The sequence below is a fragment of the Petaurus breviceps genome, unplaced genomic scaffold (assembly GCF_028583685.1).
Source record: "Petaurus breviceps papuanus isolate PSGF00001 unplaced genomic scaffold, PetGlider_PUasm1.0 187, whole genome shotgun sequence".
In the NCBI taxonomy this organism is placed as follows: Eukaryota; Metazoa; Chordata; class Mammalia; order Diprotodontia; family Petauridae; genus Petaurus; species Petaurus breviceps.
The window spans coordinates 29036677-29049751 of record NW_027185799.1 but is presented as its reverse complement, the minus strand read 5'-3'; the positions used below and the strand labels follow the sequence as shown (position 1 = coordinate 29049751).

General features: G+C 36.6%; 1 protein-coding gene across 1 annotated transcript in view; it reads right to left on the bottom strand.

The window, feature by feature from the left end:
- The window catches only part of PUM3 (pumilio RNA binding family member 3), a 44386-nt gene that overhangs the window by 22015 nt on the left and 9296 nt on the right, over nucleotides 1–13075 (bottom strand). Inside the window, exons 6-10 of the mRNA XM_069090798.1 lie at nucleotides 10897–10990; nucleotides 9955–10021; nucleotides 8945–9119; nucleotides 6535–6638; nucleotides 2950–3028 (exon numbers count right to left, since the gene is read on the bottom strand). Coding sequence (XP_068946899.1) covers nucleotides 2950–3028; nucleotides 6535–6638; nucleotides 8945–9119; nucleotides 9955–10021; nucleotides 10897–10990 — 519 coding nt within the window. The remainder of the gene's footprint in view (nucleotides 1–2949; nucleotides 3029–6534; nucleotides 6639–8944; nucleotides 9120–9954; nucleotides 10022–10896; nucleotides 10991–13075) is intronic.

Genomic DNA, 13075 nt, shown 5'->3' with positions numbered 1-13075 from the left:
TCCCAAAGAGACCAAAGAAAAAAGAAAAAGACCTATATGCAGAAAAATACTCATAGTAGCTCTTTCTGTTGAAGAAAAGAATTGGAAATTGAAGGAATGTCCATCAATTGGCATAGGCTAAACATGTTGTGGTAGACGACTATGATGGAATACTATTGTGCTATAAGAAATGATGAGCAGGACGGTTTCAGAAAGACCTGGGAAGACATCCATGAGATCACTATAAACAGTAAAAGCAGTATTGTACGATAATCAACTATAAATGACTTAAGCTATTCTCAGCAATAAAATGATAAAAGAAAATTCCAAAAAACTTAATGGTGAAAAACGCCATCCACTTCTAGAGAAAGAACTGATGAAGTCTGAATGCAGACCAAAGCATATTTTTTAAACTTTATCTTTCTTGTTTTTTGTCTGTTTTCTCTTGTAACATGGTTAATATGGAAATTTGCATGACATTTATAATCTATGTCAAAGTGTTTGCCTTTTCAAAGAGGGGAGAGGGGAGGAAGGAATTTGGAACTTAAAAATTATAAAAAATAAATGTTAATTGTTTTTACATATAATTGAGAAAAAAACTAAAATAATTCTTAAAAAAACCCTTAAAATTAAAAAAAATGATTACACATCCAAATAGAAGCACATTCCTTTAAACATTTATTTGCATTTCTATGCTATTTGAATTTGTAATTAAAGTATATGGCCATTTACTATTAAAAAAAAAAAAAGACAACTGTTTTCCAGAACATGCTACTTTTTACCTTAGTTGAACACATATTAGCAAAGTAACCTTTTTTGTAACAATTTCCTTTATCAGTGAAACAAGATAGTTGGATTACATAATCTAAGATTCTCTTCAACCAGTTAAGATTCCATAACTTTTGATTCCACAAGATACAGTAAGAAATTTTAATTGGGAACTGAAAATTAAATATTAAGAAAACTATTCAATAATGAGATAAGGGATGATGAGAATTTAGTTTAACTATAAAGGAAAGAGTTTTTTTATTATTAGGAACCATTACCTGAAAGTTTATCAAATTTACTAATGTAATTTAATGATAGCCAGAATGCTTAAAGAGGCCCAAACCTGCTTAGAGTAATGGTAGCATTGTTGGGATAAATATACAGGCTCCAAAGGTTGACTAATTTGAAGGGGAAAAACATTCATTTATAGGTATATGGGGTACGAAAAGAGATTGTTAAATATTAGTCACATTACTAATCATCATATAAATAAGGAATCAATAATCAGAGATTATTGTATAATGAGGAAAAGTAAAATAAAAGTAAAGCTCAGAGGATTAAATACTGAACTTTCATTTATTTATACATACCTATATACATATTTCTACACTATCATGACATAACAGGTCTCCTGGATTTATCCAGCTAACACCTATTTATGATTCCAGGCTTCTGCTCATAACCTCTCCTGTTTGAACCTGACATTCCTCAATACAGGTTCTCTCCAATCCTGCTCCTTGAAAAGAGTTTTACTACTAAAGCATTGGAGGGAATCACACAGGAGATAAAATAACAAAGGAGAAGTCAAGAAAAGCCTGGAACTAGGCCCTTGCTTCTTTTAAATCTCCATCTCCTAAAATTTGCATCCCACTTCCTTATTTGCATCCTGTTCAGAACCATAGTCTAGTCTCATCTTTGTATCTATGTGCTTCTACTTCTCTATCCCCAAATCCCAAAACAGGCCTTCTCCTAGGACTTTTGGCTTTAGGAAGATTAGCTCCTCTTCTTATCCCAGACCATTAGCTCTGGGCTGACAGGAGCCTTGTCTTCCATGCCTCTTCCTCCAAAGACAATTGTTCTTTCTCTGGCCTTGAAAAGACTTCTCACCCAGGTTTCCAATCAGCCTTCCTGTACTTGGCTGTCACCCTGCTAGATTCTAGTAGCACCCAGTTCTTCCAAGATGTCAAGTGTCTTTATCATCTTTGTCTTTATTGGTATTCATGTGAAGTAAATTTGTTAGCCATTTGTAAAAGGCTAACTTATGAATTGGCTTCACATCCCTTATAGCCTTAGATTGGTATCTAGGTTTTCCAGAGACTCCAAGACCTCCGGAACTACATAGCCCAGGTAGTCATGATCTCCTCCTCTAAGCTAGCATAAGGTGCCTATTCTCCTTTTGAACCAAATCTATCCCCTGGTAAGTCCTAACAAATGTATTTCTTTTCCTGGTTCACAGTTCATTGTTAAAGTGACTACGTGAAACACATTTTTAAACAAACTTCCCTTCTAGCCCCATCAGCACCATACAGTCAATAACCAGTTTCTATACCTCTCTTCCCAATATGCAATAACGATTGATAATTAAATGTTTCCAGAAGAAAAAAAATTCTAATAAAGCAATATGGAAAACTGTTATGGAAGTACTAAATAATGTCTGCTGTCGAATTTACCTTTTTCTGCAAATTCATTATTTGTTATTAGCTCAATATTTGAGGCCTCACCTCTTTTCAATTGAATAATATCTCCCTATTGGTGTTCTTTTTACCCTGTTGACCCCAAAGTAATTTTTCTAGAACTAAAAACCTACATGAATGCTGAAATTCCTTCAATTTCTTTATCTAGAGGTAGTTTAGTCAAGTGAATTATGAAAGCAATAAATAAAGCCTATTTATCTTCTGGGATGCCTTTTAATCTATTGGGAATACTATTCTAGGTCACTATGTCCTATGCATAAACTACTCACCTGGGTGAAAATGAAAACATTCTTCTAGGGAAAAGAATTCCATTTAATGACTTACTATTAATTCTTTCAACATACTGAGCAACATTCATTCTCTTTCCTCCCCACCTCCCTAACCCTGCCCAATTACTTTACTTCAAATAAGTAAAAACAAATGGAATAATAAAAATATATCAATCTTATTAACATTCAACTCTACATGGTAAGTCTAAAAATGACAATGAAATAATGGAAAAACTTACTGATCTGAGCTTTGGAGGTGCATGGGTGAAAAAGTCCAAGAATACTTTATGTACCAGTGAATGTTTAATTACGGTTTCTCTGTAAATAAAAACAAGAAAAGTCAGGGCCAATCACTTTGAGAATTTATTTAAAATAATATTTATTTAAAATAAACTGGCAAACTGTCCTGCTAATTGAAACAACAGAGCAAGGCCTAATATAGCTTGTTTGGAATATTGCAATAACTACTATTTTTAGTCTTTAAAACTCAATTATGAATAACTAGAACCAAGGAATTGAAGTTTTAGTGTTTAATTAGAATATATGAACTAGTTGCTACAAAGACAGGGACCTCACTGGACCTGCTTTCAAAGTCAAATACAATGTTGTATTTTATTTACAAGTATACTTAACTGTGATTAAATGGCATTTAGTATCTATATGCACATTGTGCTATGAAAGAGGATAACAGATACTGCCCTTCTTATCTAGAAGCTTGCAATATTATCAATCAAAAAGCTGCATCTATGAAAAAGCTACAGAGAGGCACTTTATATTGCCACCTTATTAGGGAAAGTTCTCTTTTAATATTAGAACAGCAAAAATGAAAAGGGGAGTTCTCTTGATTTGGTTCCTGACGTTGTTTTGTAAGGGCTGATATGTTGCTTGGACTTTTAGGAATGCAGAGTTGGCAGCTAAGGTAGGTCCTAATTAAACTAGCCTACTCTTCTAGGCTCCAAGATACAGAAAAGTGGGATTTACTACTTTTCCTTGAGTTCCTACTACTATCTTTCCACAATCAAGGTTGAAGATTAGCTATCAAACTGTTAAATGATTTGCTCAATGTCACACAGGTGACCTTAGTACCTGCTTCCACAGGTTGTGCTTATGTAGAAAAGCCAGGATCTGAACTAAGGTCATTTTACTCTAAATTCAGCACACTTTCCACTACATCAAGAGTATTTATTTATTATGCCTGGAGTCAGAAGACCTAAGTTCATATCCTGACTCTTTTTCTCTTAGTACCTGCAAGTTATTCAATATGTCTAGGGCTCTATAAAATGAAGGGGTTTGACTAGATGAAATTTAAGGTTCCTTCCACTTCTAAATTGATGATCCTATGAAAGTGTCACAAAAATGCAATAGCCACTCTACTGATTTGCTGAGCTCCAAATGAGATTCAGAGTTTAGTTTCTTAGTGTTTTAAATGCCAGTCTAATCTAACTCAGGAAAAAAAAATGTAATATTAAAGAAATTATTTAAACTGTTTTCTCATCTAGTTTGAAACCTTGTTCCAAATTGGTCTTTCCATTATCATTAGAAAAATGAGAACTATTCCTAGAAGAAACAACTGAGATGGCAGAAGGAATAATTAAGGGAACTGCAACTCCCAAATTCTGTCTTGAAATGGATAGGCTAAAGGTATCAGATCAAATGGTGGTCAACACTCAGAATATTCTATAATAAAACACAGACAAACCACTGAAACTAGACTCAAATTTAGTCAAAGCCAAAATATATGGTATGTAACAAAAAGTCACTATGCTCAAGTTTTGGCAAATATAATCTTGGTCCAAAAGTTCCAAATAATCACAGGAAATACAGAATGATACGCTAATTATATTTAAGGACCAGGTGACACCCAAAGATAAAAATAACACAGAGGTGGAAAGCAATACAATTTTTATGAGTGGCTACAGTTTTGTTTTAGAAAGGCAAAAGTTGAGTGGAGTCACTTAGATTTACAAAAGACCCTTAGTAAGGCACCTGGTAAGGGGGTGATCTGGTGTGGAAAGAGCATTGAACTTGAAAGCAGAAGGCTTTTTTGGGAGGTGGGTGGATGGATGGCTAGCCTAGATGACTGCTGAAGACATTTCTAGCTCTAATATGCTATGATTCTGTTAATAAGCTGTAATTTACTGAAAATTGGTTTGACAAAAACTTTTTAATGAAATATTGTCATTCAAATTTCTATCATACTTTAAAGTTTAAAATAATTTCTCACAATTCTTTTGTGATTGAAATTTTAATAAAAGGTAAACAAAGGCAGATCTCTAAGCAAAATAACATTTATTAACAGAGACATGCTTCCTGTCAATAAATGGGTCCAAGGTTTGCCTCCATTATGGCCAAAGACTCCAAGCCTGGGGACAGTTCTCTTTATACAGGATTTTAGGTAGCACAGAACAAAGAACAGAGCAGGGTAATGACATTATGGAACTAGGGACAACATGACTGGCTACAGAGTTGAGGTGCAGTGAACAACATGATTGGCTGGAAAATTAGGTCATGGGGCCTAGAAATGATTCCTGCTGTCCCCCCTCCACCCCCCTCACAAGACTAAGAAGTGCTCTTTGTTTGAATCCAGGTGGGAGGTAGCAGTCCAGACTTTTGGACAGAAAACCAGATATCCTTAAAGGATAGCTTGGTGGCATAAACATATTAGGCCCAAACTCCCTTTATGTTCACACACATTCTCCAAGGCCAGTTAAATTCCTTGAGGTAAAGTTGGATTTTAAAACTTAATCTATTACAGGCTGGAAAAACTCTGCACTAAGTGCAGAGACAAAGAACCATGACTTACAAAAACAATTACAGGACAAAATCAATTACTTATAAGTAGTATTAATAAGAAAATGACACAGGATCAATTTTAATCTTCTCAGCTCTGTGAGGTAAGCAATACAAGTATTATTACAGATGAGAAAACTGAGGTTAGCAGAGATAAAGTGACTTTCCCAAGGTCACACAGGTAGTAGGTACTGGAGCTAAGATTTAAACCTAGGTCTCTGAATCTAAATTCCAGCCTTTTTCCCCCACTATGTGATACCATGGGAAGATAAGAAAAATGCAATTCAACTTTTCAGATATTAACTATGATTCTACAATGTGCAAAGGCACTGGAATTAGAAAGATGAAAAAGATATATTCTCTGTTTTCAAGGAACAGAGAGAATGAGTCTTAGACAAATATGTATGTGGTAAGGACAAAGAAGAAATCCAGAGTATTCTGTAAGAAAATTTGAAATTATTTTCAAATGGGGACAATTAGGGAAGGACTTAGGAATTAAATTAGGAAATAAATTAGTGAAAGAGACTAAGGAGTAGTCAAACAATAAGAGAACCATGAGAGACCAGTGTCATGGAAACCAAAGGTGGGAAGAAAAAGTACCAAGGAAGGAATGTTTAACATTATATGCAGCACAAAATGCAAGGTCAAAGACTGAAAAAAAGGCCCTTTTGTACTACTTATATGTGTACTTCTTGTCTACCCTGTTAAAATGTCAATTCCTTGTGAGCAGAGATTGTTCCATTTGTTTTATTTGTATCCCCAGGGCATGGCATGAAGTTTTCCAGATAGTGGGCACTTAATACTCATTGATTTGGCAATTAAGATCCTGTGAAGTAGTGGGGTCAGAGGCCAGATTATAGATATATTATATTATATTATGAGAAGTCAATGGATAATGGGGAAGGAGAAGCATCAAGTGCAAAGCAATCTTTTTTAATATAATACTTAGATAAGGCTCACTCCTATCCCTCAACCGAAAGGATACATTTTACCCAGCTATTAGTTCTTCAAAGAAACGAAAATATTTTCCTTACTTTTGAGCCATTGGTGTAAGAATCTGTTTCATTTCATCCATAATAGCCTCTTGTTTATCAGGCTGTACCTCTAACACTTTTTCCAGAGTTGGGTGAATTGTAGACTGAAAAGAAATCAGTAACAAGTTTAAAAAATGTTCCAGAAGTTCTGAGTAATGAAAAATATCTGCATTACAAAGTAAAATTTGTGCACACTGTAATGTAATGCCAAGGAAAGGCAACTTCCCAAGGTTCAGAATACCAGCATAGGTGCTCTCCATTTTATTCAGTAACAAACCCAGAACAGAGAAGATCAAAACATGACATCATTCAAAATACAGCATTTACTAAGTGTGATTAAATAATCTCCAAGTACTACCCCACCCCAGGACCTTCCAATCATTCAATCAATTACAAAGTCTCTGTTCTAAATACTTCTCCACCCCTAGGCTATACCTTAATTAAGTCCACCACAAAGCCCCTCTTCTCAAATGGAGATTAGTTACCAAACATAAGGTCAAAAGTTCCCCACCCCTGGATCACAATTGAATCTACCCCAGTTACATCTAGTGTAAACACAGCACTTAATACCCAAATGGAGGTCTTTTCTTCATCTTGACAGGAGGCAAGTTCTCAGCAATCTTAGTTCCTGGGGAGACAAGGCTTAGCAAAGCCACAAGATACATTGCCAGTCCCTTCATGAATTTATCCTCTGTCTGTAGAACAGTCCTAGAACCCCTGAAAACATTAGCAAAGCCCTCTCCCAGGATTTCTGTAAACATACAACAAGAAAATCCTTCTTCAGGGCTTCTGAACCAACAGAAAGGCTCCCAGACCCCTGCGACAACAGCACTGTCCCTCACCAGTGGACAGTATTCACTTTCTGTCTGCAGGACAGTCTCAGGGTTTCTTAGCGAACAGCCAGGTTCCAGGACTTCTTCAACAAAAGGACTGTCTTTCACCAGTGGACAAATCTGGCAAAACAACATCAAAACAGACAGACAAAGTACCAGCAAAACAGCCATGTCTCCTCAGTCCTTGGCAGCTCAGGGGGCAGGTCTCAAAAGTCCAGGGCAATTCAAAGCGGCCACCAGCAATTCTCTTAGTCTCTCTCTCTCTCCACGAGGTGCTGCTTCCAAAAAGATCTTCCGCCTCTCTCTAGTGTCTCTCCAAATCTACCTCACCAGCTCCTCCCAGTTCAGGACTTTCTTTTCACATCAACAAGCCCATCCCACAGGTGGGATTAACAAACTCTGAGTTTCAACACAATCAATTTGAAAACCAAGCCAATACAGGGGAATCTTTAATTGCCATTACTATCACACACACTCACAGTGGTTCTTAGTTATTTATGTTTTTTTCCTCTCAGTGTATATAATACACCAAGCAAATGAAACTAATCACAAAATTATCACCAAATGCAAGAGAGTATATAAAAGCGGCTGTTATGTTCACAAAAGCTTGCTACAATTAATTTTGTGTCAGATACTATAGCCACAAATAAAAAATAAAAAGGTGTGAAAGGTGGGGAACTTTTGACCTTATGTTTGGAAACTAATCTCCATTTGAGAAGAGGGGCTAATTAAGGTATAGCCTAGGGGTGGAAAAGTATTTAGAACAGAGACTTTGTAATTGATTGAATGATTGGAAGGTCCTGGGGTGGGGTAGTACTTGGAGATTATTTAATCACACTTAGTAAATGCTGTATTTTGAATGATGTCATGTTTTGATCTTCTCTGTTCTTGGTCTGTCACTGAATAAAATGGAGAGCGCCTATGCTGGTATTCTGAACCTTGGGAAGTTGCCTTTCTTTTGGCATTACATTACAAAAGGCTATTGAGAAGAAACTAAAATATTACTTTAAACCCTAAAACTAAATTCCAAATAGGCTAGGGACTAAAGCCATATCGCCTCTAATAAAATTACTTTTAATATGCATTCCTTGGAGTTGTCACTGACTCTTCTCTCACTTTCCTTACTCACTTCTCTAGACTTTCTCAGGTTCAATACCTATACAATGACCCTAGAGCCTGAGTCAGGGGTCGGAAGCCACAGGTTCCCTACCTCTGGCCTAAATTTCCTTATCCTTGTTAAAACATGAACAAATGTTATCTGTACAAGGACATTCCTCTGTGACAATAAAGTTTCAAATGCATATCAGTAAGAAGTTTTTGGCACAAGATAAAATCACTGTAATTTTGAGAGTTTTAATCACTGATCAACGGTACAAATCAGAATTGAAGTATTACATACTAGATTCCAGGTTGAGCAATTAAATGTTTAATTTAAAAAGAACTCCCTGGAGGAAAGACAAAACAACTTTTAGAAAAGTAGTTACAACAAAGTCTATTAAATGACCAAACAAGAAAGAAAAAAAATTCTTAAAAAGAGGCAAGGAGGAAAAAGCCTAAAAACACACAAGAAACTATACCTTGTAAAGCTGGAATGTATTCCCATAGAGCTCTTCTACCAGCATATTCCGCTGTTCCAAAATTGCTTTGTCATTGTAAGCATATTCCACCACTACCGATGCTTCTGCATGGCGCAACATCTTCCGCACTTGGCCTTTAAAACTTTTTATTATTTCTGCAATTTGTGATTTATTTCTGTACCACATAAAGAAAAAAAAGAAATGGAAAAAGGGCGAGATAAGTTCAAGATACAAATTTACAACTTCAGTTTTGCCTAATTCTTTAGTTTGCATAGAAGGAGAATTGAAAGAAAAAGTGAAATGGGAAATGACAAGAGAGGTGAATCCTCTAAATAATAGGATTAAAGAGAAGCAAACATATAAAATCATTTGAATTAATTCTGGTATAAGATTGTAATTGGGGGGCGGCCAAGAGAGGGGAGGATGCTATCGACTACACACTACTCTTTCTTCTTGCCTCTATTTACTGGCTTCTTTCAAGACGGCTCAATGCCCACTTTCTGTGGGAGAGTCTCTTCTCAGGCTTTCCCAGCCACTGTAATCCTCCCTTCTTACTCTCCTGCATCCTGAATTTCCAGAGCCTTCTCTGATATTACTTTCCACCTATTATATGTACATAATTGTTTGCATGCTCTTGCATCCATTAGGATATAAGCTCCTGAAAGGTAGGGACTGTTTTTGCCTTTGTATCACCATCCCATTGCTTAGCAGAGTTCCTGGTACATAATAATCACTTAATTGACCTCATTAATTCAGCTGGTCCAACTTTCTCCTGAAAATTCCTTAAACAATTTTAAGTATTTGAATTCTGAAGGAAAACATGAAGACTAGGTTAAACAGCAGCAACAACATTACAAGTTAGTCATTCCATTTACCCCCTTCAACCAGCCATTCAGGACATACGATACACCTTCCAGAACCATCACCACATTTGATGTTAACTTTAGCATGTTTTCATCTTTTAGAAAACTAAACCAAATCAAATTTTAAAAACCCTCTAAATTACTTACCCGTACATGAGAAATTTCTTAACGACATTTCTGGAATATTTGGCCTTACTCAATTCAACCCAATTATCTGAAAAATAAAGTAAATTATAATTCTTTGAATCCTTGTTTAACAAAGAAAATGCCATATACACTTTAGGTCACAATCCTGGGGACTTGTATAAATTTATTACTGTCAAAATATTAGGAGACATTCTGTTTTCCAGATGTAAGGCCCAGCATGCAAGCTATGTCCTGAGTCTGGAATAACAACAATCCTTTGGGCTCACCCTCTGTGTGATCTCAGCCACAGCAAAATCCCAGAATTGTTTCTGGTCATGAAGCTCCGCTATGAATTAAACTTGTAACATTGTTGCTGTTACCCTTGTCAGGGCTACAGTTCGCTGTGTAGCCATAGATACATGTACTGAGATCTCCCCACTACCTCAGGTCGCCTCTAGGGGTGGGGCTCTGGCACGTGTGTTCTTGTTTACAAGCCATTTCCCTCACTTAGAAATTAAATTTGTTAGATTCCTGATTCTCCAGTCTCTACCCTGCTTTGTTCAGCTCCAGCCACCCACATATTAGAAACCAATTGCAATCCAGCTGACAGCACTTCACCTCTTCTAGCCAAAGAAAGTTGTAAATATGGTAAGAAGACAGAGGACACAGTATCTTTTGGGAAGGTGTGGATCTATGATTTCATTGGTATTCTCTTGATGAAGAAACTCCCTCTACTACAGAGCTGTGACTGAACTGTACGTACAAGATATACTTTTAGTGAGACACTGAAAGGTTAAAGGACATGTAACAACACACAGTCACATGTCTGAGTGACCCTTTTTCTCTTGTGCATCAGTGCTGCTTTTCGCACCACCATTAACCAACCTTTAATATTGTATTATTATAAGAAAAAGAAATTTAGTTAGAAATCTTCAACTTCAACACATAACATTAAAAAAATACCTTTTAATTCTTCAAATGCTTCTTTCCTTTGTTCCCCATTACCATACTGAATGTAACACTGGATAATACGGGTTGAATCATGTGCAAATGCAATCTGCAGGGAAAAGATTTGTTTTAATTAGCCATAACAGGATTAATAATCTGAAAGTTATCCAGGCACTGCCCTGAACAGGAAGGAAGTGACTCAGGCCATCTACCCCTGGCCCTTCATGAAAAACAATGGCCCCTCAAGATGAGGAGCACTATTTTTTTTCTACCAACTACTACTGTTACATCAACAATTTTCTCTATGGCTGTTTCTCTTTCCCTGGACACATAGGAACAAATCATCCCCAACCCTCAACTACCATTTTCTCATCCCTACACAACTTTCCATTATACCCTCTTGAATTTTCATTTCATAATGAACAAACTTCTTTTAACTCTGGACTTCTTCCTCTCAAACCCCCATCTAATTGAGGCCTCATTTCTCTGCAAAGACAGTGTATCTCTAGCCATGCTCTCCAGCACTGGTCATAACATCCCTCATACCCCATGACACACTGATCCTGGAGGGGGAGTTAGGATACTCCAGAATATTTCCATACTCCTTTCCCTGGGATCTTCCACTATGGAATGCTTTACCTCATTTGTATAGTTCTTCCCTGTCCCCTTTGCCCAGGTCTATCCTGGAGCATCAGATACAGGGTGGTCTGAGGAAAAGGCTTAGCTCTGGGGAAAGGGACACCTGAGGTTATTCCTGAGTTTCAATGGCATCCAGACTGCTTTTCTAAGTTCTCAGTAACTGCAGAGGGAAGGAATACTTGATTCTTTTAAAGTATTGTTTTCATTTTTAATTAGAGAAGTGGTTTTTGCTTTATGGTTCAGAAATACATACTGCATAAGGCTTTCCAGGTCATCATCCCTACGGATAATTTCACTTTCCTTCCTTTATAATTTTGACCCTAGAGTTAGTCAATTAAGTTCCATACAGTGCTCATTTTTTAAAAACCATGATCCTCTACTGAAGGTTGGAATTGATTCCCTAAGATTTATCTAGTCTTTGATATCTAACACAAATTAATAATAAAGGCATAATTTATAAAGCACTTGGTGAATCTTTTTATGTCAACTGCTGAATATTCCTAGCTCCAGACATCCAGTGGAATCCACCGTAGACTGTAAAGGAGAAATAAGATTCCTTTTTATCTCAATCAATTCTTGCTTGAAATGTTCCTGCTTCAAAGTGTATGGGCCTGGCAAAGGCTGCTCCTATGAAGCCTCCACTGCTGCTGGACTATACTATAGCCTGACTACTGGTATGAATGCTTTATCCAAGTGTTTTTCAACCATAGAAATATAATAAGTCATTTTGTATAACATAAACAAGTCTCAAAATCCATTACTCCATAATACTAAGTTCTATTACAAGTCCTTATAGAGAATCACATATTTAGAGCTGGGAAGAACTTATCCATTCCAACCCTTTCATTTCAGAGATAAGGAAACCATGGCCTAGAGAGGGAAACTGACTTGTCCAAAGGTCCCATGAGTAAGCAGAGCTGAGATCTGAATTCTGTTCCTCTGATTCCAAATCCAGTATGCTCTGTGTATGACAGTAAAGGAAGTGAAGAGATGAAGAATGTAACAACTGTAAAACTACCCTGTATCAGAGACTTAAAAGTGCCGATAATTCTCAATGTTAAACTAACCTACATGGAATTCTAAGATTTTTAAAAAAATTGTTACTCCATCAAAAACCACCTGAGTCTATTTAAGAACTCTTAATCTATTTAAAAGAAGTTACTCAAATGAGGAACAGTTTGGTCTAGTGGACAAAAGCCAGTCTTTGTAGAAATGAGAAAATCTGGGTCAAGTGGAACCTATGAAACACACTAGGCTGTGAACCTGTCGGTGTAATTTAACCACTCAGTATCTTAGGCAACATAATAACACCAAGTTGCAGAACAGTTATAGATCTGTATTTTTTTTTAAAGCAATCAGGGTTAAGTAACTTGCTCAAGGTTACACAGCCAGGTGTTTCTGGGTGGGTGCTACCATGTTTCCTCGATAATAAGACACTGTCTTATTAATTTTTTTGGAAAGAAAAACACCAGAGGGCTTATTTTCAGGGGAGGGCTTATGTTGTCCTGCCTCAGCTCTCCTCCGCGGCACTGTTCTCAATGGCGCCAGCAAGCAA